The sequence below is a fragment of the Bathycoccus prasinos genome (genome assembly GCF_002220235.1).
Source record: "Bathycoccus prasinos genomic : Chromosome_13".
Lineage (NCBI taxonomy): Eukaryota > Viridiplantae > Chlorophyta > Mamiellophyceae > Mamiellales > Bathycoccaceae > Bathycoccus > Bathycoccus prasinos.
In genome coordinates, this window is record NC_023996.1 from 87649 (window position 1) to 113867 (window position 26219).

General features: G+C 48.9%; 5 protein-coding genes across 5 annotated transcripts; 2 read left to right on the plus strand and 3 right to left on the minus strand.

The window, feature by feature from the left end:
* Nucleotides 1-685: 685 nt before the first annotated feature.
* Bathy13g00260 (peptidase S41) lies at nt 686-5635 on the minus strand (the record flags this gene model as incomplete). The annotated part of the gene is made up of 1 exon (XM_007509482.1): nt 686-5635. The coding sequence occupies one exon, from the start codon at nt 5633-5635 to the stop codon at nt 686-688; it is 4950 nt and encodes a 1649-aa protein (XP_007509544.1).
* A 379-nt stretch (nt 5636-6014) lies between these two features.
* Bathy13g00270 (unknown protein) lies at nt 6015-7331 on the minus strand (the record flags this gene model as incomplete). Its single annotated transcript, XM_007509330.1, has 1 exon — nt 6015-7331. One exon carries the CDS (start codon nt 7329-7331, stop codon nt 6015-6017), a length of 1317 nt encoding a protein of 438 aa, XP_007509392.1.
* A 398-nt stretch (nt 7332-7729) lies between these two features.
* Nucleotides 7730-9577, plus strand: Bathy13g00280 (predicted protein; the record flags this gene model as incomplete). Its single annotated transcript, XM_007509592.1, has 1 exon — nt 7730-9577. One exon carries the CDS (start codon nt 7730-7732, stop codon nt 9575-9577), a length of 1848 nt encoding a protein of 615 aa, XP_007509654.1.
* Nucleotides 9578-9825: 248 nt separating this feature from the next.
* Nucleotides 9826-22195, plus strand: Bathy13g00290 (predicted protein; the record flags this gene model as incomplete). The annotated part of the gene is made up of 2 exons (XM_007509567.1): nt 9826-10177; nt 10341-22195. The coding sequence occupies 2 exons, from the start codon at nt 9826-9828 to the stop codon at nt 22193-22195; spliced, it is 12207 nt and encodes a 4068-aa protein (XP_007509629.1).
* A 327-nt stretch (nt 22196-22522) lies between these two features.
* Bathy13g00300 (unknown protein) lies at nt 22523-26011 on the minus strand (the record flags this gene model as incomplete). The annotated part of the gene is made up of 1 exon (XM_007509327.1): nt 22523-26011. The coding sequence occupies one exon, from the start codon at nt 26009-26011 to the stop codon at nt 22523-22525; it is 3489 nt and encodes a 1162-aa protein (XP_007509389.1).
* Between the last annotated feature and the right edge of the window lie 208 nt (nt 26012-26219).

Below are 26219 nucleotides of genomic sequence, written 5' to 3' on the forward strand. Positions count from 1 at the left end.
CTCGTCGCTCGCGTTCTCCTCCTCTTTCTCGCGGAGAAGAAAGAAGAAGCGAGCCGCCGCCCGTCGTCGTCGTCGTCGTCGTCCTCAAAGAACGAGAACAAGAAGAGAATCGGAGGACAAAAAAGCCGTTAAGGTTGTCGTTTCGTCGTCGTCGTCGTCCGCGGCGTACGAACGATGGTGCCTTACCCGTCGTCGTCCTCGTCCTCGACAATAAGGTCGTCGTCGTCGTCGTCGTCGAATGACAACGAGAACCACCCCAATTCGGAGTCGCGAGCGACGGAGAGGATGGCAACATTACCAAGCGCATTAAGAAAGTTTTATGCGTTTTTTTCTGACGCTTTTTGGAGAGAAAAGAACACGTGTGAGTCAGCAAATGAAAAAGGAAAGGGTGTTCGCTTCTCGGGAGTAGAAGACGACGCGGAGACTCTATTCACGCGCATATAATAATAATAATAATAATAATAATAATAATAAATGGTACCAAAAGTAAATTACAACGCGCGTGAACGCATTACGCGCACATCTCTCTCTCTCTCTCTCTCTCTCTCTCTCTCTCACTCACTCTAAAACAGTTTAATTTCTCTTTTCTATATTCTCTTCTCCCTCTCTCTCTCTCCTTCTCGGTTTCGGTTTCGGTTTCGCTTTCTCTTCTTCTTCTTCTTCTAATACCTGCCCTCCTCCGTTCTTACAACTCGGTCTTCGCTCCTTCCTCTTGTTGATCCGCCAAACACTTCGCGTTGTCGTACGCTCTCACGGGAAACTGCGGGTGCTCTGGAATTTTCACATCCGGCGACGCCTTGATTTCCTTCAAAACTTCTCGGATGGCGGCGTCGAGTTGCTTGTCGGTGCCGTGGAAGGATTCGATGGGTAAGTTTGCTACTGGAATATCCGGGATGACACCTTTTTGCTCGATTAACCACTCGTTACCGAGGTACGGACCAAACGAAGGGATGGTGAACGAGCCGCCGTCGACTAAGGAGCACTCCGGGTTGCCAGAGTACCCGACCGCGCCGCCCCAGGATCTGGCGCCAATCACCTTACCGAGCTTCATGGTTTGGAAACCAGCGGCAAAAAGTTCCGCATCTGAAGAGGACATTTCGTCGATCAATACGACGACTTTGCCGCGGAAAGAGTATTGCATGGTCGTCTCTCCCGGGCCGCTGCGGTGGGACTCAAACATCCAAGCCACTCTTCTCAAGCGTTCCAACACCCACGTATCGATGTTCCCGCCATGGTTTCTTCTCACGTCAATGATCAAGCCACCTTTTCGCAAGTTCGGATAAAATTGACTGGCAAAGTCATCCATGGAATGCGTTTCCGGTCCTTCTTGGACCATGTCTTCGAGATAGACGTAACCGATGGTGTCGTTAGAGTCGTGGCGAACCTTCGCTTTTCTTCTGTTCAAAGCGTCCGCTTTTTGAAGCGCGGAGCACGTCCCGACGTCGAGAGGAACGACGACGACTCTGTCGAGCATGACTAGTTCTTCCTCCTCTTCTTCGCCCATCTTACCCGAGGAAGAACTTTTAGAAGCGCCGTCTGATGATTTGCTACTGTCCGCGTCTTTGGAGGGTTTCGCCGACGACGAGTGCGACCCCAATCGATTCGATTTCAAAGCCGATCGTGCGATATCCGTCAACGGATTGAACGCATTCAAAGTCCCGCCGTTGAAATATTGCTCGCCGGATCTTTTCGGGCTATTTTGTTGACCATCGCCACTGGGAGCCGCGGCGGTACTTGTGCGCGACCTTTTTGATGCCATGGAAGAAGACGAAAGGGACGACCTTCGGAGCGCGTTTGATTGAGCGACGCCCAAACTCGAGCTCGATTGTTGCACGCTTTCAATCATTTCTTGCAACTCTTCCAACTCTGCCATCTCTTCCTTCGTTCTCGGGCCGCGAATGACTTCCAAGAGCACTTGCGAATACGCTTTACCCATTAAAAGTTTCGGGAGAGGATCGGACAAAGCGTTGACCAAAACGCCATCGATTCGAGTGATGATATCGCCGGGTCTCAAATCCACAGCCATCGCCGACAGAGGTGAGTTCGGGGCCATCAACACTTCGGAGGTGTCGTAGATCTTCGTAATGCGCAAACCTTGAGGAACTTGCTCAAATTTAGCGCCCAAGCAGGCCGAACTCTGTCCCATGCCAATTTTTTCAAAAGCCTCGCCGCCTTCGACGTCGACAAAGACGTGTAAGACGGACAATTCTCCCAAAGCTTGCTCGAGAACGTCTCGTAACTCATTCTTGGAGGTCAATCTTTTTACCAACGGACGATACCGTTCCGTAACAGCCGGCCAATCGACACCGTGGAGGTTCGGATCGTAAAAGTTGTCTCGCATCGTGCGCATGGCCTCGTCGTACATTTGCATCCACTCTTCTCTCGGGTTGAGTTTCACCGTCCATGTCTCCGGCGGTAACCACAACAAGGCTTGAGCGAGAATCGCATCTTGATCCGGAGTTTCCGCGATGGTCTGCGCAGACATGAGCGCGACGCCTTCTTCTGTGAACAAAACGACAACTTGCAAGTCGCGAGACACCAAAACGTCGTAAGCGTCCGGATAAATTGGCGTAACGTAGCCTTGCATGATGTCGACAGCGATGAGATAGCTTCCCATGGAATCGTACATGTTTAACAAAATCGTAGCGCCGCTACCGATGATGTACATGCTTTCGTATCTCGCGCGATCGACAAAAGGAACCACCTCGGATCTCTTTTCGATGTTCTTCATCGAAATTTTCGTCGGGTATTTTTGCCCCAAAGTAGGATCAAACACCGTGCCCGCTGCATTCATCTCGTCGCCGGAGAAGAACGGACACGCCAAACCTTCTCTCAAAGGCAAACAGTACAAACTTTCTCCGTCTTCGTAGACCGGTTCAGACCCTCTGGAGCCGTACGGTGAATTTGACCCGGAGGAAAACTGCGCGTCGTTGAAGTAGTAGAGGAACAAACCGTCCGGGGAAAACGTCGGCGATCTCGAGTTCGAGGACGGCGGCGTGATGCGCACTCGTTCGTTCGTCTTCGTGTTCCAAGCATAAATAACTTCAAAGTCAGTGTCTTGGTAGAGAGAGACGTAGGCGAGCCAAGTGCCGTCTGGAGACCAGGCGTATTCTCCCGCGGATTCGGGTTGTAAACCAGAGACGATGTTGCGGACGTTCGCTTGATTGTTATCAGACGCGGAGAGTTTCGCGGACGAGGAAGGCTTGTTGTTGTTCACCTTCTTCTTGTTTGCGTTTACGTTGGCACTCTGTTGCTGCTGCTGAGGGTTACCGAGCGACGCCACGTTCGGAGAGGACGACGACGACGACGACGACGTCTCTCGAAAGTTTGGCGCGCGCATGTCCGCCTTGACAAACTTTCGACCAGCTTGCATCTTCTTCGTGCGTTTATCCAACACGCGTTGACGTTTGATCAAAATCGACGCCGCGTCGAGCACCTCTTCCTCGTCCGCGCCGCTGTTCTGCATTCGCGACAACAGCGGCATTTCCGAAGAAAAGTCCTCGGCGCCGCCGAGTCCTCCGGCACCGATGGGGTCATCCTCCGGCGAAATTGGCGTTCGGAACTCCTCCGTGTTGACGATGGTGTTGGTGAAATTCACCAACTTGACGTGGCCGTTGGTATCATCGAAAGCGAGCGAGGTGCCATCGGGAGAAATTTGCGAATACGACAAACCTCCTTGAATGGCCCCGTCTTGCGTGACTTGCGCTTCCGACCAATAGCTGACTCCGTTGTCCTCGTCTCTTTCCAGAACGACGTAGTCGTATTCACCACTGGCGTCGCTCAACGCGAGTAACTTAATTGGATCACTTGGATGCGAGTTTGGAATGAACTGCACGTGCTTGTATCGAACCATGCCTTCGTACTGGGTAACTTTTTCGATTCTCGTCCCGAGTTGCGCGACGAGCGGCGAAAAGTAAACCTGACCTCTCACGATAAAAGCGCCGTAAATGCCATCGTCTGAGATGGCGAGTTCGGACATTTCATAAAGCGGATCGGAAAGCAACATGGGCTGCGCCTCGCGGAATTCGGATAAAAGATTAATCTTCAACGTCGTCGCCTCGGAAATGATCACGCCGCCTTCGATTTGAGCCGCGCTCAACGTCGCTGATTTCAAATCCGCGCCAACGCGCATGACGATGCGAGTACCGTCGATGGCATACTCCATCACGTCGAACTCGCACTCGAACGTCAGTTGCGTCTTTTTCGAGCCGTCGTCGTTCATCACCCACAAGTTGGCCACGCCGGTTTTGTCGCTGATGAAAAATACCTTGCCGCTGAGCTTGTCCGTGGTTTGCGGCGACCACGCGCCTCGCATGGACCACGATTCTGGCGTCAACTCTTTCGCCTCTGACCAAGCGGTTCCGTTCGCGCCGACGGCACCTTCACCGCACCATCTCCAAATTCTCGCCTGTTCGCCACCTTCGTACCGTTTCGTCGAGGACGATTGTCTCAAAGGATAAAACAAGTAGCATCCTTTGGGATCTTTCGAGCCTCCGTGCGCTTTTTCAAACGGCAACACCGAAACCTTCCCGGTTAAAGCGTCGACTTTCGCCAACTGCGGATTTCCGAGATCGGAAAATTGCGTCGTTAAAATCAAAAGCTCGTGGTCGCCGGACCATTGCGACAACCCGTACGCCTGCGCGCCGTGCGTGACTTGTCTCGCCACGCCTCCGGCGATGGGGAGCTCAAAGACTTCGAACCCGTCCGCAGCTTCCGCTAAAAACGCGATTCGTTTCCCGTCGGGCGAGAGCTTTGGCACCGATTCGTACGAATAACTGCTCGAAATCCTCGCCGCTGGACCTCCTCTCAGATGCGAAAGCCAAATTGACCCTTCCGAAACGAACACTAAAGTATCGTTCCTCACCGACGGCGCTCTGAAGTACCCCAAATCCGATCCAATCCTCGAATAGTGATTCTCTTCTTCTTTCAACAAATCTTGATTCTCCTCCGATAAGCTCGGTTCCGGTTCCTCGATCGCCTCTCTCGTCGGTGGCGCCGCGCCGCCGAAAATCCCAAACATCTCCATCAGAGACTGGTACGCGTCCTCCTCGCTCGCGCCTTCCTGCCCTCCCGACGAAGATTCCGAAGACGAAGACGAGTCTTCCACATCAGAAGACTGTGCAGTGCCGTTGTTCTTGTTCTTGTTGTTGTTATTATTATTATTATTCTTGTTCTTATTGTTGTTGTTGTTCATCAACGTTGATGATAAAGTCTTCTGACCGGGAGCGTTTTCGATCGTCGCCATCGTCCCGAGCCGATGGTGTTGATTTCGCGGTTGTCCTTTTGCCGAAGCGACACCATCTTCCTTCGACATCAAAATCATCTTTGACAACGGCGAGGAGGAGGAACCAACCATCGCGCCGGAGAAGAACAAAACGCACGCCAGTAAAACGTATAAAAACGAAGCGTGTATTTTCGCCCTACTCGACCCCGCGTCTCGAGATGAATGCGCCCCCCCGTGGTCGAAGAGGAAGAACGTCTTCTTTCTCCCGTTTTCGACGTCGTCCGATGAGGCGCCTCTTCGCTCGAATCTCTTCCCGTCATCGTTCTCGTCTTCGTTCTCGCGTATGGACCCGAACTGTCTGGCGTACGGGAGGAGAGGATCGCGCTCTGCTGCTTTTGATGATGCGCTCATTATTGATGATGTCGTGGTGGTGTTTTGATTGATTGATGTTAGAGTGCGCACGAAAGCGCGCTCTTTTCTTTGAAGGGACGCGCCCTTTTTTTTTTGGATGTCGATACACAAAAAAAAAGTTTAGGGTTTTTTATGTTACCCTAAATACTGCTATGCAGGCGACTCACTATCTATACTAGTACTGGTTTTTTAAACTATGCGTAATACACAAACGCGACGATTCAGACGACGAATTCAAACGCCTGAATACTGCAACGTCGTAATCGTCGTGCCGTCCTCTTTTACGTCGTCGTCTCGTCGTCCTTTTCTTCAACCAAAAAAAAGCTCTCCTTCCTCGAAAAGGAAAGGAAAACGCATTTACGCGATTTGGTGTTTGTTACTACAACTCTTCTTTCTTCTTCGTCTTTTTCTTCTTCTTCGCGGGGTTTATTGTCGTCGGTTCGTACCGAATGCCTCCAATGTCACCCTCTCTTTCGCTCCATCCTAAGTTTTGCGTTTCCTTAGCCCTTTGTTCTTCTTCGTGCGTGGCGAGTTGTAAAAACGCTTTCTTTTTAAACTCGGTATCGAAAGTGCATTTCGGCGGTTCGGATTGGTAGCACAGTTTTTTCGCGAAATCGAACGTTCTTCGCTTCTTTTTCTTCTTATCCCACGGGTGTAAAATCTCCTCTCTTCGTTTCTTTCTCCTTCTCAGTTTGATTTCCTCCTCCGTCATCGTCTTCTCGAGCTCCAATTCCTCCTCTTCCTCTTTTCTTTTTTCTTCTTCCCACGCGAGTTTTTCTTCTTGCAACTCGTAGTGTTTCGCGTACACGCCTTCCTCGTCGAATTCGTTCACCAGAACTTGACAGTAATCTCTCAATCGTTTCGGCCATCTGTGTTTGCTAAAATCTCTCACGAACGGTTTCGATCCTCTCGAGCTCGCGTTCCCTAACAAAGGTCCGGCTAAATAATGGTACCCGCTGTCGTAGACGTGCGCGTGGTACAAGTGCCAGTGCGAGTGGTCGTCGCAACTCTTCTCGATCGCGTCTAAATAGTACATCTCTTCCAACTTCTTCCCGTATTTCGCCCCTCTGGCGCGTTTAAACTCTTCCTCGGACAAATCCGCGTCCAACTTCCTCGCCGACGCTTGACACGCGTTGCAAACGTAATGCCTCGGTATCGCCGGTCCTCCGTCGTCGACGACATCATCCACCGACCTCCCGATTTCCTGTAACTCATCCAGTACCCCGCGCGTGGCGTCGTCTTCGTCGGCGGCGCCTTCGTCGAACATCTGGTGCGTCGATCGCACGTCGCCTCTCCGTTCGTCGAAATTCTTCGGATCCGTTAAATCTTCCACGATGATTTCCCCGCTATCCCCGTACGTTTGCTCGATTTTACTTTTATAACTACTCTTCTTGGTCTTCTTGCTCTTCTTTTTCTTCTCTCTTTTCCTCCTCGTCGTCGTCGCGATAGTTTCTTCTTTTCCTTTGTCTTCTTCTTCTTCCTCCTCGGCGCGAGCGAAGAGGAACATTCCCCTACTACACGGAGAAGCTTCTCCGACGATTTCGAGGAGAGATGATGATGTCGAGAAGAAAAACGGTCTCGTCGAACGACAAAACCAACGCTCTTTGAGAGACACAAAGAAGACGAGGAAGGAAAAGAAGGAAAAGAAGACGGGTTGTTTAAAAGAAGAAAAGGACCGAGAGGAACGCGTTTTCATCGTAAAAGTCGTAAAAGTCGTAAAAGTTCCTTCTTCTTCTTCTTCTTCTTCCTCGCTTCTTCTTCCTCGCTTCTTTCCTCTCTTCTGCCTGTGAAATGTGTTTTCTCTATGATGTCTCTCTGTCTCTCTTAGAGAAGGAGCGTTTTGAAGGTGAAGGTGAAGGTCCAAAAAAAAGCCGTCCTCTCAAGAGTCCGTTCGTATACATAGAAAGAAATACGAAGAAAGAAAGAAAGGAAAAAGGAAGACGAAAAAAGGCTCTCGGGCAGTCGGAAATTCGTTTTGGTTTTTTCGGCCAAAAGCAAATAAAAAGCTTCTCTTCCCTCTCTTGACTCTTCGGTAAGAAAATTAGTCCTTCTCTCTCCGCTGCGCGTTCGCGCGTTGTTTAAAAACACACGAAAATGCGCGTGAGAAAACGCCTTCTTCGCACCATTTCGCACGAGCTCTTCGACCTCTTTTTCTTCCTCCTCGTCCTCGCGTACGTCCGCGTGGCGCCGTACACGAAAGTCGAGGAATCGTTCAACACGCAAGCAACGCACGACGTGATTTTCCACGCGAATGAACTCAACGTGTGGGACCACAAAGAGTTCCCAGGGGTTGTGCCTCGGACATTTCTCGGGCCGTTAGTGTTAGGAAAAATGACGAAGATTCTCGCGAGAGCGATGGAGCTCGTCGTGAACAGTAATCCGGTGACGAAACGCGTGTTTAGAAACGAGAAGATTTGGGGCGAATTGAAGCACTTGGTGGAGACTTTGAACGAGGAAGAGACGTTCGTGAGAACGAAAATGCATTATCAAGTCATAATGAGGATGATTTTAGGCTGCGCGTCGACTCTTTCCTTGCACAAGTTTCATACGGTAATAGGGAAGAATTTCGGGAACGACGTCGCGGTATATGCGAGCGCTCTCGCGTTGGCGCAGTTTCATCTGGCGTTTTACGCTTCGAGGCCGTTGCCGAACATTTTTGCGTTCGCGTTGACGACGTTTGCGTTGAGTTTATGGTTAGAAGAGAGGAGAGGATTAAAGATTAATAGTTCGGTTTTGGATACTTTGGCGATAATGGTTGTGAGCATGGTCGTGGCGGTATTTCGGTGCGATAATATTTTGTTGTTGGCGCCTTTGGGGATACACGTGACGTTGTTTCGCATGACAGATATATACGACGCGAGTTTGCGGATTATCGCGAACGTTATGGCGATGGTAACCGTGATCGTGGCATTTGCGTACACGTCGATTACGATTGATTCTAGACATTGGGATCAGGAATATTTATGGCCAGAGTGGGAAGTGTTGTCCTTTAACAATCCGATGGGCGCGAATCGCAGTCACCATTACGGGACGAAACCGTTTTTGTGGTACGCGTATTCCGCGTTGCCGAGAATGTTATTGATTGCGTATCCGTTGAGTATGTATGGGTTTAAACACGAACGCCGGTGTCGATCGGCGTTTATGATCGCGTCGTTCTTTGTTTTCGCGTATTCCTTTTTAGGACACAAAGAGTTGCGTTTTCTCTTCCCGGTCTTGCCTTTGTTCAATTTCTGCGCGGCGTGCGGGATGCACCGATTGAATTTGAACAGAAAGAAGAGCATAAAGGGAAACTTTTTGCACGCGCTCGCGTGGATGGGCGTTATAGTCAGTTGTGCCGTATCTATTGGTGTATTCGCCAAAGCGTCCATCGCAAACTATCCCGGCGGAGAAGCGTTGGCCGCCTTCCACGAGTTGAACCCGGAACACAACACCTTGGGCCACGTGAGAATACACATAGACGACCATTGCGCGCAAACTGGCGCCTCTCGGTTCGGTCAAGCTTATCACGATCACAATGTCATCGTGTACAACAAAAGGCAAGACCACGAACACGAGGGTCATTTACATGCCATGTTACACGACGACGGTTCCCGAGGGCACGATTGGTTAATCAACGAATACAAAAAAATGCCTGGGTATGAAATCATGCGAAATATAACAGGGTTCACCGGCGTAAAACTGAACAAAAAGTTTCCATTCTGGCCGCCGTTGCTGGTGGAGAAAGACGTTCGAGTGAAAGTATGGAGACGGAGACACGGAGACGCGCGCCACTGGTTCGAAAAAAATAATCGGGAAGACGCGTTCGACCACCAGCAGGAAATGATTTGGGCACACTCCGGCGCTCGCCAACACGACGATAACCATCCGTACAGGAAAGATCCAGGGAACAGACCAGATTCATGGACGAGTAGTGATGATGATAGTTACAAGAAGAACAAATAGACGACGTCAGCAGCTTCAAAAGGATCCTCGAAGACGAACCGGAAAAATTTGTAATACTACCGCTAACGATGAACCTACTCAACTCTTCGTCCAAAAATGCATGCATGCCAGATATTTTTTTACGGTCGACGACATTTTTCAAACGGTCGACGACATTTTTCAAACGGTCGACGACACCCCCATAATCTAAAAAGGATCGTTGTCTTCTTCAATTTGGTGCAAAAAACTTTGGACGACCGGCGCGAGAAATGGCGTCGTCGTTGTCGTCGTCGAGGTTGTTGTCGTCGCGACCCGAACCCGGTTCGCGTCGTCGTCGAGGGGACGACGCGACAGATCTCGCGGCGGTCGAAGGGAAGGAGAAAAATCGTCGTCGTTTACAAAACGGTCGACACGACACGCATCGAGTGCTGGCGGATTTCAATGTCCAAACAACCCGAGGAGGGACGCTCTTCTTCGTTGCCGCCCTCTTCCTTGTCGCAGTATTCGCGGTGATCTTTCGCGGCGGCGACTCGACGATCGCGGAGAGCGAGGTTCGCGAACAAAACGCGGACGGTGGGATAAGGACCCAAAGACGCTTATTGGCGGAATCTTCGTCCAGAGGTGAGGAAATAGAAATATCTATTTTGGAGAGCGAAATGACCCCCCGTTTATTTATCCCCTTTCTTTCTTTGCTCGCACGCGCGCGATACGTGACTTTTTGAGGATACCTGCGTTTCGCGAGACTCACCATGTGTCGCTTGACTTCTTCGCGCCAAAACAACAGAAAACTACTTTCATCACGGGTCGAGGATAGCCTCGGTTGGCGAGCAACTCGCCGCGAAGCGCGTATCGGGATTGGAAAACTGCGAACAGACGTGCGATGACATTGGAGAAGCGTGCGCAGGATTTTCATACGCGTTGAACGAGATGAAGTGCACGCTCGTGGCGAGAGGATACTCGTTGAGAAAGAGCGAAGAATCCGATTTTTATCGAAAGAAACGGGTGCCAAAAGCATTCGTAGAGAACCAAAATGCGTTTTTGCCGATGAGCGATTTGGTGGATTCGGTATATACTGCTATAAATGGTACAATCGATGATATCAAAAACGTGTGCAACGCGGATCATCGGTGCGCAGGTTTTTACACGTGTTCTGCTGCAATATCTCGCGAAGATCTCGTCGATGCGTTCAGCGCGACATCTGATGGCGTCGTGAGAAGCGATGAGGACGCGCGGAAGTGGGACGTCATCGAGGCAATAGAATCCGGACAGGGTTTACAAGCAAACGAAGTTGGCACGACATGCGACGCCATTTCTAATGCGCACGCACGCGCGAAAAAGAGGGGAGGGAGTGTGAGTCCAGCGTTGAGAGCAATACTTTCCGAAACAAAGTTCAACGCAGTGTTGTTGAATTCGCTTCCAAAGCCGAGTGCCTTTGTCACATCTCCGGGAATCACCGTCTACTCACGTGCTCTATCAACTTGCGAAGGAAACGCGAACGGTGCCCCGTGCAAATTCCCTTTTGAATACAACAATGAGGAGTATTGGGACGTGGCGCTTGATTTTTCCGACCGACCGTTTTGCATGACATCGCTCCCGGGCACGTGGGGTTACACTGATTGCTTTGCGCAAGACATTATTGGCGCTGTTTGGGAGTTTGGAACGTGGAGTGAGTGCTCAACGACCTGCGGAGGAGGATTTTTGACAAGAAGCTCTACTTGTGTAAATCGAACTGATGGAAACACTCTGGACGATGCATTCTGTGGGAAAAATCCTATAATTTCGAAGGAATGCAACACACACTCGTGCGCAGAGGGTTGTGCGGTCCCTGCGATCGGAGATCGAATACCTTGCGATGAATATTATGCGAGCGACGAGTCAAAATACGCTTCCTTGACATCACGAAGATCTACATGCGAGTCTTGGGGATGCTGTTGGTCACCCAAGCAAACTGTTGGTTTCCGATGCTACCGCAGTACGAGCGTATCGAATGTTCCCGGCTGTGATGTGATGCACGACGCTAGAGAAGGTGACGATCTCTTAAACACGACAATCACAAAATGTGGATCGACGTGTTGTCGAGGTTCAACGAGCACGGGTGAATCTTGCAAATATCATGTTGGATTTGCAGACCCGCAACCGGGTTCGGGTGATGATGGATGCGACGCACTGCGCGCAGAAAACAACACCTACGGCGAGTATCCGACCGATAAAGTCAGCTGGACGTGGAAGGGCCAAGATCTCATGGTGGCAGGTACGGGAGGTTGTGATCACATCACTACAAGTAAGCTGAACACGACAATGAATTGCATGAGTGCATGTCGTAACACGCCTGGTTGCAACGTGATATCGTTCAACGAACCATCTAAAATTTGCAGACTCTCTGACTGCGGGTTGAGACGATCAGAACCCACAACCATGAAAGCGAAGGATTTTAAAGTTTACGTTTGGCAAGCTTCAATTCAACGCCGGTGGATTGTCGGTCCGTGGTCGGATTGTGCGCCGTCGGATAATAGCCAAACCTATGCACCGCGAAGCGATGATTCAGCTGAATGTGAGCTCACAAAAAGTCGCACTGCAACGTGCATAGGAGAAGCGGGGCAAGCTTTGAGTGACAATGAGTGCCTTCAGTTCCAGCTTTCGAAGCCGGATACATCGGATACATGTTATGGTGCGTGTAATGTCACGAGATCTTGCGAAGAACTCGGCACAACGTGGGGAGTGAAAGATATTTTGGCAGATGCTGGGGGTATCTGGCATCATAATGGCGGCGGTTTAGATGGCCTTGGCAACAACGGATTGTTCGGGGGTCATCCATCCTTGCGCAAGTGCGGAACACTACAGTTTGACGACGGTCCAGATCAAAGCTGGGCTGCAATCAATTCAGCTGATAATCATCCAGCTTACATCGCAGGAAAACCTACTGGATGTTTTCAACCTACGAACAAGTGGCAGAATCTTACTAAAGGTGATTATTGGAAATATATGCATAACTGGAACCAAAAGGAGAACCTTTACCCTGAAAAGAATCCCGGGGTTAACTTTGCGACAGCCAAGCAATATTGCAAAGCCGAAGGTGCACGCATGTGTACTGTGGACGAAATTTACTTTGGAGTACCAAGAAAATACTCCGTTCTTACCTGTCCCGGGTCCTACTTGTGGTCTTCTACGGATTGTGGAGAAAACAGCGAGGGTGTATTTGTCACTGAGGCTACCACTGGAATCTGGAACGAAGGCACCGGCCACGGAGTCAGTTCTGTGCCCAGCGGTCCTTCTAAGCATTGCATTAATAAGACAACGGCAGACTATGGGTACATATATCCAGCGTGTTGCTCTGAATATAAAAAGAATCAGGCGAACCCCGCGGGATCTACTGCCTATCTCTATCCCAGTAGTTACAAAAACAAGACTCTGGAATACTTAGGTGTGGAGTATCCTGTCAGCACTTGGGGAAACGCGTCGGAGTTTCAGACGGTTTTTGAAAAAGAAGTCGATGATCAGCGCTTCTTTTTGCGCTTAGAAAACGGTATGGACGGTTTTTGCAATGCTGGTGACTATGGTCCGTCCATCCGAAAAGATTCCAGGAGAATGATGCCCTGTACAGAATACCAAAGTTCGTGCAAGGCAAAGAGAAAATTTTATGCTGATAGCGGGTGCGGGAAACACACCCATTGTGCCGCCGGCATAGGTGCGAAGTACGGTTTTGCAGAAGGGGCACATGTTTGCATTCCGATGTACAGACTAAATCAGGTTCAATTCGTTCTCGGTTCTTCTCCTGCAATTGGGGGAGTGAAGCAAGATGTGCTGTTTGTTGAACGCGGCGCGGCAATAATCCCGGATGAGGCGAAAATTAAAGTTCTGAAGGGTGAAAGAACGGGTTGCGTCGGTATTTGGGATAAAACAGTCGACGTAGCAGCCGAGACTACTTTGAGTAAACAGGGCGACTATATCGTGCGACCGGAGAACTACCCACTCGTTGGTCCAATCTTAAATTTTAAAACGATTGAACGTATAAAGCGAAATGATGTGGATTTCGGTGGTGAGCTTCCAAACGTCAATCAACCGTATATGCTTTGGAAGGACTTTGTTCTGGATGGTCGAAACAAGATTTTTGGATACGATTATGAAGATCCTAGGCACCAAGTTTGCATGTGCGATAAACCATGGTACGATCCGGATTGTAACTCACCAACGTCCTGGCACGATCTCGGCAGCCTCGATATCGACAAAGATTATAACCTATTTCAGAGGTACTCTCGGGCGATTGCAATTGGTGGTGACCTTTACGAATCGTACAGTTCTCGCGATTTCTACAAGCACGTCCCACCGTACTTGATACATTCATATGAAAACATGGTTGACCCTCTTCCCGGTAACTGGCAACAGTTGCACCATGCAAAAGACTCGAAATTTGCCGAGTTCTGTGCTCAGCGTTGCGTAGCGAACGACCGTTGCGTCGGATTCAGTTACACAAAGACGAGCATGAGCGGCGAAGAGATAAACTTTGTTTGTCGTATGCGTTCGAAGAGTATCAGGCTTCGAAAGACTTCCGCCCATCCACAAGTTTTCATTCTTAAATCTTTTGCAAGGGAACGTGGCGGGCTTCACCAATGGGATTGGCAACCAGAGATCAATTTCTCTGTAAAAGGTGAAAGAAATCATCCGACAACATTCGCTGAAAAGCAAAAGAATGTCGATCTGAATGGCTTTAATTCGACAATTTTGCCGATAAGCGCAAAGAAGAACTTTGACCCGGCCGTCGTTGACGTGAAAGACATACGCGAGCGAATGGACGCCCGAGAAAGTGGAGAAGGTGATTACAGGTGGAGAAAGTTTTGGGATGTCCTATACGCAACGGTTTCGGGAGATTCAAAAATTTTCCCGCGACTCAGTGCCAGAGCAAGCGATAATCCAAAATCCTTCTCCGTCCAGAATGAAAGCACGATTTCATTCAACACGTCTGCAAGTGTATTCTTTACGGGCGGTCTTTACCTGCATCGTCACAAGTCTACGTGCGGTGGTAATGGGAAAAATTTTCCGTGTGACATCGGAGGACATCATGGAAACAATTGGGGAGGCTTTTTCAGAGATGAATGGTCCGATGACGATGACTGGCGTCAAGTATGCTTTGTTCCACAAGATACCTTGGAATGGGGCGGACCTAAACCCGAGCCGAATCGTCCCATCTGTTACACGGATGGCAATAAGAATACTTGGGGCTATTGTGATTGCGAGGAGATTTCAGACACAAGACACTTTGGTTTCGATCTTGTTTTTCAAAACACGAAATTCCGCGGCGAAGAAGTGGTCATGATTACGGATGAATTACACGGGCCAATTCAGACCATGCGTTGCACAGCGGGCGGGGAGTTACTTTCTGAATGTTCTTTCTCTGGAAATACGTCTCTCTGCCTAAAGAACGAAAGATATTTAAATGAATGGGTTTCGTCAGAAACGCTGTTTCGCGAGCCTGCTGATTATTATGCGAAGATTCGAAACTTTCCAACCCGCGAATCGCACCCGAATTTAAAAATCCTCTGTCCCGCTGGAGAAGTGCTCACAGGACTCGCATTTGCAAATAACGAGACTGATCCCACGAAGCAAGGAGTGTTGGCACGTTGCGGGGTCCCCAGTGGTTTTGCGCTCGATGGAGATGAAGGATGGACAAACGATAGCACGCTCCTTTCTAAAGGCATAAATGGTGCACACGAGCAAGTCCATCACGGTGATTTTCGAAATCTTTTCTACACCAACTGTCCGGATGGTTTTGTTGCAACTGGTATAGCTCTACAGGGTTTGCAGCATAAGCAGAACAATCAATGGATGGGTTGGTACGGTGAAAATGAAGAAAGACATCTCCGCTGCGCGAAAGTGATTCGCACTGATCCAGATCCGGACGAAGGGTACGCACGTGTATGCGAGCAAAGAGACTGCTCGACATCGACACAACTCATGACTCGCAGCGAAAACTCACTCAATGACTGCATCGCGGCGTGCAAGAATGAAGACTGCACCGAAATAAGCTACGATGACGCAACGAATAATTGCATTTTGTATGTGCAACTATGCAAAACTTCAAACACGCCGCATGGTCGAAATGTGAATAGCGAACTAAAAGCACCAGAGGGATCCTCAGATTTCGGCAAGAATATTTTTACACCAGTTGAATTTGAGCATCCAGTCAAGAAAGCAAATTTAACGGCGTTTGTAGTGAGTTCACACCCTCTTCACAGCTTTTTTAACTCGAATAAGTTGGCGTGGAACACCGCCCCGTGGAGCGTTTGCTCTAAACCCTGCGGAGTTGGTTCGCAAAGTCGGAACGTGTTCTGCGCGCCAAAAGGTAGTTCGATCGAGGATTACAGTCAGGCGGAGGATGCTCTCTGCGGAGGTATTGCACAAAAACCAGCGACGTATAGAAGCTGTAACACTTTCAGCTGTCTTCCGTGGTGTCGGTCTGAATCGGCTGTGCGCAGGCCGTGCGCTTTGTACGAAAGAAGTACTCGCAGTGCGGCTCAAAGTGTAAGCATTCGAAGACAAACGTGCGAAGATTCTGGCTGCTGTTTCGCCCCTCGTCGGAACAATACCGATTTAGAGTGCTACGCGAAACCAGAAGACTCCGATTGGTGGAAAAGTTCTAAGTGGACCCCGCTTGCATGGGAAAAGTGTACAAAAGCGCCGCACGACGTGTGCTTAGAACAAGCAGATCGCAACACAAAAACACGAGAAAATATCTGCGCAAAAAGTGATGGAACTATCAGTAGTCGAGCGCAATGCGAAGCTGCTGAACCTGCGAACCTTCAATCGTGTCTAAAACACGAAAAGTGTCTACAGTGTGAGAACGAGTGCGAGCACGGCACATGTGAAAAAGTCATGCACAAAAGTTCCCCATGGAATTGGCACAATAAGTGCACTTGTCTCAATGGCTGGACCAAAAGTGGCCAATCTACTAATGGTCCGTGCTCACTGAAGATTGGAGTAGATAGCATCATCGAAAACGAAGAAGGATACGGATTGGTTGGCGACGCCACTGACTGCTCAACAAATCCGAGCTGGACAACGGGTGATTGGGGAGATTGCAAAAGGGCAGTACCCCCAGCTACTGGTGGCATAAAGATGAGAGACGTTTCATGCTCTGCGAATTCGCAGTGCTACTCTAACCACGCGTGCAACTCAACGACGAAACCTAGTGCCATTGAGACGTGTACCTTTACTGCAAGCGCAGATTTGGAAACTTCTTTGCCACCTGCGATGGACGACGTGCTCAAAAATTCCGTCGATTATTCGAAATTGTCACACGCGATGGATAAAGACGACGATTTTGTATTTTATGAATTCCGCGGCGCACCTGCGAGTCATAGCTTTTCTGCCGCGATCTATACATGTGTGAAAGTTTGCAAAGATTCGGTTGGATGCATAGGTGTAATGTTTGAACCAAAGCTAGGCGCAACCATGGGAGAATGTTCGCTTATTTTTCGTGGTTCGTTGAAGTTTCAGACTCTAGAAAGGAGTTCTAAGTCTCACGTTTTCATGAGACGCGGGTACCTGACCCAGACACCCCAAGGAGGTACTCAAGAGGCTAGAGATCTTTACGATGCGGTGATCGGCACGGAAACATGGTCGGAAGAATTGGAAGAATTGGTTCTCGATTTGAATGAACAGGACGCGAAGAATACCTCAAGCATATTGGCAGATGATCCAGTATGGACTTGGATTCAGAACCAAAGGGGTAAGCAAGATGTGCCACTTCGTAAGTCATTTCTCTCGCTTTCGATGCCGATGCATCCGCGAGTAATCGAGCATGTGCGATATTTAAGAAATTTCTTGACTTCTTTCTACGATGACGACAGCATTGCAGATTTGGTTTTATCGTTTGCCCATAAGTACCGTAATTTACGTGGGATCATGAACTCAACGACAGCGCGAGAAGACGACCCATCCGTGTGGACTACCTCGAAAGAATTTCAAAGGATGTGTCGCATTAACAAAGGACGAGACAACTGGAACTCAGCACCACTCTCCAGAACTCCGAATCCTTCTCCGCTCGCGGCTTTGAAGTATTTGTTGGAGAAGAATGAACAAAGCTATGCTTCGTCAACTTTTGACGTAACTGAGGCTCCTTGGCCATTAATGTCGATACACACGATTGCGCATATTCCGACAGATGAGTGCGAATGGATTTGGTCGAGATATGAACTTGCCGAGCCCGATAAGAAAGAATTTGTAGACGCTGACCGGACACCAGGGTTGGCCACTTCTTGGGCACACTACTCTGATAATTACATGCGCTATGAAGTTCAATGCATGGAATCAAACTGGCACAAGGATTCTCTCCCACGAATATCCCAAGATGGTGGAATGTGTGGTCGTCTGGCATACATGGCTGTGGGTAACACTGGATGTCGTGGGAGTCCATCTACTATGGTTGGACAACCTATGCACGCGGCTGCAATCGCTTTTGACAAGGCCCCCGATGGGCATTGGGAAATGGATAAATATAACTGGATTTATAGCAGTTATTGGACAACTTTTGAAAATCCTATTCAAACCGATGATATTTCTGGTCCAATAAAAACACGAGAAACGTCTATAGATCACGCAGCTTCCATACCTTTGGCCATGAATGTCGGTCTTGATTCGTATGTGGATGTTCGTCTCGCGATGCATTTGTTTCGAAGTGTGTATTACAACGAGGGCAACTCTATTCTACCCCGCGTTACTAATATTCTTTTGAGTGCACTCGAGACGAATCCACACGTTCCAGAAGCTTGGGAACTGATTTTTACGCATCTGGGTATGACGACTTTGCAAAATAACACGTTGTTCCAAAAAAGCTTCGAGCAATTCAAGCCGATTGCCAAACACTATCCAACTACATTCAAAAAGCTCATAACAGCGGCAGGATCTTTGTTTGAATGCCCGAGAGGAGTCACAGAATCTGGTCCAATCAAGTGGTTGGAAGACACCATAGATTGGCTCGCCACTTCGGAAGGCGGCGGAACGTTGGGAGAACTTAGTTTGAAGCTCGATATGTACGTTGAAATCTTACCGTGTTATAGAAGTGCACACGGCTCAGGAATGGATATCGTTAGAGCTTGGGAACCGTATTTAATCGCCGCAGCTTGGAATGAACCTCTTGGTATTACAAAGGATACTCGAACGTATTACGCGCGATCAGATGGTCCCACATCGAAGGCTGCTTTTGCTTCTATCTTTAGATTTCTCTTTGGTTGTGGACCAACGTCTACTCGTGAACAAGCTGTACAAAGTAGAGACTTCTGCGGCGCTTCGCTTGCTGGGACGAACCATACAGAAATACTCGATTATCTCGAAGAGTTGATGACAAAAATCCCCCACGGGCACATTGCGAAGATGCAGTTTAACGTTCCTCCGTTTTATCATCAGTGCGGTAATTCAAACAGTTATCCGGAATTCGAAGCAACTGGTGCAGGCAACGACGCGTGGACGATTTGGATGCGTACGGGTAAGGTTTCTCCTCGCGCAGCTTTTGGCGCCGTGTTGAGTATGCTCGGAAAGTACAAGTCATTTTTAGGTCAGTGGAACTCGTGGGTGGATGAAGAGAATGTGTACTTGGATGGACTCTCGGATCCGCTGGGGCTTTATGCAAATGGTTGGATGAGTTACAAATCGGAAAGTATATGGACGGAATTCAAGAGATGTGCCGGCTTTTCTAGGAAACGTATGCGACGCGAACTCTTGGATGAAGGAGAACATTTTGCTTCCACGCCATCTCTTGACTCACAAAGCGTGATCAATAGGACGCATACACTTACCATCCCCATGACGTTTGCGAGGAAGAACCGCGAAGACTTTGCGCAACACCAAAGGACGCTCAAAATAATGCAGGACATGATTGATAAACATTTTCCCGTTCCAAGTGGCGACGCTGAAGATTTGACTTTAATTCCAAATGGGCGCGCGCTCTTGAACATACCAAATTCGGTGTTTATCTCGAACGATGTGGCTCTTACGGAGCAGCTCGAAACAGACGCGCAATTTGACGATAATCTTGAAGGCTCAGAATCAGAAGTTTTAAATGGGACAAGTATACCTTCTGACTCCCAAGAGACTTCTACAAAGGTTGATCCCGTGATGAGTGAAGCGTTTGACACGACTGAGTGCATGCTAGGTTGTATCATGTGTATTCCAACACCATGTGGTCCGAATGCTTCAACAGCTTCGTGCGCAAACTTGACTGCCTGTGATGTATGCGCAGAGTCTTTCTCTTTGCAAAACAGAGATGGCAATATGGTTTGCATTAAGTCTGGCATTTCGCCGATGCAGGAGAAGTTTACCTTTACGAATGGTAGCGGCACAAATGGATCGTCAACACCTGAGCCGTTGCCACCAAGCCCGCCAACTTTAGCACCAGACCTCCCTCCAACCCCGCTCTTTCCGAGTCAACCACCAAGCCCACCACCTCTGTCGCCAAGTCCACCCCCATTTTTACCACCTCCATCTCCAAGTCCGCCGCCGGCTCCGTTACCGCCGCATCCAGAGCCACCACCACCTCTGTCACCTTCACCGTCACCGCCACCTTTACCGCCGCCGTCCCCTTCTCCTCCGCCTTTTCCTCCTCCGTCACCATCTCCGTCACCGCCACCTTTACCGTCGCCGCCACCAACACCACCGCCCCCGCCATGTGTGCAAACAAACTCCTGTCCTTCTCCTCCACCCTCACCACCTCCAGTTCCATCATCACCGCCGTCACCACCACCGCTGTCGCCCCCGCCATTACCACCTCCAGATATTGAAATGTTGAGTAGCCTATTCGCTCCTCCCCCTTCTCCTCCTCCAGATGATGCTCCGCCTTTCGTGGATGACGATGCTGTACCTACGGCGCTAAGCGCTAAGGCTCCATACCACGATGAAGAGGTTCATAACACGAATCAGACTTATCCAACAAGACAAACTTCGAATGATGAATCGCTATTGCCAGAGACGTTATTCAGCATGCCCAGGTATAATCCAAACACGGGCTCAACTTACAAGGGCAAGTTTCAGAATCCGATGAAAGATGCAGATTATCAGGGCATGCTCCTGGGTCAGGCGCTTCCAGGTTTCGTTCTCGCAGGATTTGGGTTACTGTTGGCGATTGTTTCAGTTCTCTTGACGGTTGCAGTGTCCATTACAAAGTGTTTTGGTATTTGCTTCGATTCTTGCAACAACGTGTTCAAACCGAAACCGTTCACAACGAAGCAGCTGCAAACGACGAAGTTAGTCATCTTTTTCTTTTCGATCATGAGCTTGTTTGGATTTGGTGTAATAGTTTCGCAATTAGTAGAGTTAGGATCGCGCGAACATTTGTTGACGATTGCGAACGAGTCTGTGTCTGAGATGCAAAATGCGACATTGGAGATAGAGAGAACCTTGGGAGTAGATGGAACTGATACGAAATTGTTAACGTACTCAGAGTTTGTTTCTGAATTGAATGACGATATTGATGATATTAAGGAAATATACGGAGCTGCTGAAGACTTGGTAAACGAGCAGCAGTCGTTGATTCAAGGCATTGCAGGGGCCTGTGCAGGGGGCATGATCGTGACGATACTTTTCTCTGCCTTTCTTGTCTACAAAGATCAATGGAAGTTGCTCATCATAGTGACTGTTTTCACATCTCTATTTATGATTTTATCATGGATTTCCTGGGGTTTGCTTACCATGGTGGGCACTTTTTTGAACGATATGTGCTGGTCGATGGAAGAATTTGTTAAACCGGATGGTGAAGTGCGAATGGACATGATGGATATCTTACCATGCGTGAGCGCTAAGGCCGCCGTCGATACCATTGGCATGCTTAGAAATTCGATTTTGGAAAAAACATACGAAGCGAACCAAATCATCGTCGATAACAATCCACTTCGGGAGCTCCCTTTACTTTGCCAGGAGTACGTGGCTGTTTCGGTAGATGAAACCTGCAGTCCAACTGGGAATTATGCCCAAACAAACTACGCCAAAACAGTATGCTCAGCGAAAGATGCGGGCCTGTTGAACAACGACATAGATGCCAACGGTTACTACTTTTATCCCGAAAAAGGTTGCGTTTATTCAAACAGTACTTGGGATAACAATCTTGGTTCTCGTCGACACGTAGTTGATGCGTCTGACTTTGAACGCATGTATGCCGGTAAAATAGCTTCATCGGAATATAATCGAGCCAAAGATGCCGCCGAACACGCATCTCGTTTGATTGGAATCGTTCCGGAGACACAAAAATTAGTGACTTGCGGTTACGTAAAGGATGCCTTCCGAGCGATTTCTGTAGAATGTGACGCGACTATTGACAACCTCAAGATTATGTGGGTAGGAAATGTTGTCTTGGCGCTCTCCTTATTTTGTGTTTGGTCATCGTACGCGGTGGCCATTAACCGCTTATCGAACCGCGACCGTCTCGTTAATTCGATTCGCAGTGCTCCTTCTTTGAAAGAAAAATTTTGGGCACCTTCGCCAGTCGACGATGAAACTCTGTACTCCGGCTCTACTTTCGAGCGATCTGCAGACGGAAAAAGCTTCAAACAATATGGCATGAAGCCAGTCGTGAAGACGCTTCGGGCCCTCTCCATGCGGGAAAAAAGAGAGGTTTCGAAAGAGGAGGCGTTCAAAACAGTTTTTCATCGCGATTAAAACGCGGTCATCTTCGGCAATCTTAATACCGAAGTTCTTCTCAATTTTATCGCAAAGAGTATTTTTTGTCGGCGTTCCAGTATTTCTTTGACTTGATAAGAAAACGAGTTCGTAAACAATCTATCTTTCTCATCCTTTCGCCATCGTGCACATGCCGCCCATTTTTCTTTGAAGTAGGGGGCATCTTTCACAATATCTTCGTAGGTTTTCACGCTTCGGTAAAGATTAGAATGTATCCCATACACTTTGTATTTATTATTCAATATATCAACAAGTCACGCATCACGCATCACCTTTTTTTCATTTCTAAATAATATTAACTCTCTTCTAACTTGAATGGTCGTCTTTATCGTCGGCGGCAGAAACGGCATCATCTTCCTTCACGGCTAACAACAAACGCTCTCGCACTTCGGATAACTGTTGTATCATTCGCTCCGTGACGTTTTGCGGTGGCGGCGGCGGCGAAGGCGGGGTCGCTTTCGAAGTAACTTGCGCTCGAGCTCGTTCGAGTTGTTGAAGCAGAGCGCCTACGGCAAACGTTGACGTCGTCGTCGTCGTCGCCGGTGGTGGTGGTGGTGTGAGAGGAGGAGATGGCATGGGTAAAGCGACTGTCCCCGCAGGAGCAGGAGCGACAGGCGAAAGTTTTTTGGCGGCGTTATTTCGAGCCTTTTCGATCGTTTCGAGCATACTTTCGATTGGTGATGATGTTAGTTCTGTGTTTTTTTTCGCAACTGTCGCTCGCGCTGTGCCAAGTTGTTCCATCATGGTTGATATGGCTACTTGTGTCGCCGTCTCTTTCTTTTGCGCCTCTAATTTTGCGCGGTCGAGCGCGAAAAGCATTCGTTCAACCTCGTTCTGAGGAGATTGAGAGAACGGTGCTCCTAGATACGCCTGGTTGTAGATGTCGTCGTCAGCAGCGTCATCGTTGGTCTGAAACGTAGCCAACGTTTCCGGAGAGTTGTAAATATCATCGTTGTCATCGTCTTCTGAACTATCCTCACCGCCGTTCTGAAACGTGATCGAACGTTCGGCGTTATTAGCAGCCTCTTCGGCTCTTCGTATTCGTTCATCATCTTCTTCTTTTCTTTTTATACTTTCTTCACGTCGAAAAGATAAACTCATCTCTTCTTTTCTTAACGAGCTTAAGCGTTTGGCGTTTTGTTTCCAAATTGCGTTGATCTCTTTCAGCTTTTGTTTCTTCAATTCTTCTCGACAACGCGGTGTCATGTTCGCAATTAAGCGTCTTAACTTGCTCATCTGAAGAGTTTTAATCTTCACTCGCAATTCTCCAATCGCTTGAACGTGCTTTTTGAATCTTTTTGATATTCTCGTCGTTGCGTTCGGTTTGAAACTAGGACTTCCTCTCAATTCTTTCCCCGTCGTCCAAAAAGTTGCCTTCATCCGCTGAACAAACGGGGGTATTTCTACTTTCCCGCCTAGAAAAGATCCTTTTCCTCCTGCCTTCATGGCTTTGAAGGATTTCATCGCTCCCATCATATTTTTCACGAGTAAGTGTTTGTTCGATAGACGTTGCACGGCGAGCAAGAGTGCAATCCATAACCCGAATAACGCAGTAGCGACGATCGAGTTACCCCGCCACAGATACGTCAAGTTCGATATAGTTTCGTCGCACAAAGGCACCGCACTCTCAAATGCTTCTTTGACATACTGGCACGTGAGAAGCTTTTGTGTGTCAGGAACGATATCCACGAGCGCAGCGACGGAAGAGGACAAGTCTACAGATTCCGTATACGGAACCCGAGGCATCTTCGACGGCAACGAATTCTCGCAGCCTTCTTTATTTTCGCACACCGTGTACGCAGCTTCAAAATTGACCGCAGAAACTGTATGACCGCGCGAACCAAACGCGCTCCATGATGTGTTACCGTAACCACAGCTCCCGCCGACACCTTTCACGCTCGGCCAAAATGTCATCTCGCCAACGTTCAACTCATCATCCAGAACGCCGTTCATATAAGCCGAACAGACCGTTTTTGCGTAATTCGTTTCGGCATACCTCCCTGCAGGATCGCACGTTAATTCAGCGCTCACCTCGACATATTCGTGGCAAACCAATGGTAGGCCCATCAATGGATCGTTCTTTACTATGCGACGGTTTATTTGGTATGCCCTATCCGCAATTGTTGCCCTCAGGATACCAATTGAACTCACCGCAATTGGCGCAGATATACATGGCAATATATCCATCAAATCTACGTAACCCTCCCCTCCAGGTTCGATGAATACTTGCATTGAATAACACATATCATTCGTCATCGTACCCATCATCGTGATGCCAGACCATAACAACCAAGCAAAACACGTAAAAATAGATATCACTATATTCAAGACGATGACGAGCTTCCATTGATCGATGTATACGAAAAATGCCGCTAAAAATGCGAGCAAACTTATGAACACGCTCAGTGTGATTAGCGAGAACTGTATACCTGTAGAACTCGACGTCAATCCAGATCTGACACTGCTATACGAGTCTTTAATGGTCGCGATGTCTTCGTTAAGTTTTGTGACAAAAATTGTTACATTCTCGAGCACATTTTCGCGCGAAAGAACCTCTTCTATTTTCAAAGTCGATTCCTCAACTTCAACCACGGATTTAAGCATCACGTCGCCGAATTTAATCATGGAGTTTTTCACTCGCATTCCTGTCGTCAATACGGCGATACAACCGACAAACACCACGAGCGACAACGTTATTATTACTTTCTTCATTCTCTTGAGTTGTTTGACAGTGAACGGTTTCGGTCTGATAATTATCGACCACGCTCTCGGGATTATAGACTTGCTCCGCTGCATTTGTCTAAGTTGTCTCCTCGTGTATGCAAATACTGTACCAAGGACTATAAATAATCCCAAAAGAGAGCAGAAAAATGTAAATAATGCAATCATGATACCTGGTAGTGCTTGTCCGAGTAACATGCCCATATAATCTGGATCCGCGGCCGGGTTTTGAAACTGACCTTGGTATTCCAAACCAGATCTTGGATTATACCGCGGCATGGAAAAGAGCGAATCCGGCAGAGCGGTTCTACTAGATGCCACGAAAACCTTATCAAACGGATCTTCGTAGTCATCTGTGATAGAAGTGTCGTAAACTTCGTCTAGTGCGAGATTTCCAGAAGTATCCGTCGAAATCGGCGATGGATTCGGGGCTAAAGTTTCCGAAAAATCGATCAAAGGCGGCTGTGGTGGAGGTTGCGGTGGAGGCGATGATGGTTCTACGAGCGGTGGAGGCGACGAGGGAATAAGCGGTGGCGGATTCGGCGGCGGATTTGGCGGCGATGCCGGATTTGGTGGCCAAGGCGGTGGACTAGATGGTAGTGGCGGTTGTGGGGAAGGAGGCGGCGAAGGAGGCGGCGAAGGAGGAGGTGGAGAAGGTGGAGGCGTTGGTGATGGAGGCGGCGATGGAGGCAATGGTGGAGGTAACGGCGGAGGTGGTGGGGGATAATATTTTGTCACTGATGTTGGCGGTACGACGGATGAAACCTCTAAAAGACCGTTTGCTTGGAACACTTGAACGACTGCCGAAGATTCTGATTGAATAATCGTGTCTTCGATGTTTTGCACTTCCTCGACGTAAAGGACTGCGATGCTAAATTGCACGTGAAGCGAACCGGACAAAAGCGAACGTCGAGAATTCCTTCGACGCCGCCCTTTCTTCGAGGAGGTGGTGTCTGTGATACTATCGATAGTAACTTGTGACGGAAGCACACCGAGCATGTCCGCAATTGCTTCTATAAATGCATGCTGCTTTTCCTCGTCAAATTCTTCCGCAGAGTATCCCTCGACATCCATATCTGCTTGTACGCCCACTTGTGCAGGCGGTGGAGACGGCGGCGGAGACGGTGGCGGAGACGGAGGTGGTGGCGGAGACGGAGGTGGTGCGGGAGGAGGTGGATTTGGCGGAGGAGGACTCGGCGGGGGGGACGGCGGAGGCACAGGCGGAGGCGCGGGAGGAGGTGGACTCGGCGGAGGAGGACTCGGCGGGGGGGACGCCTATAGT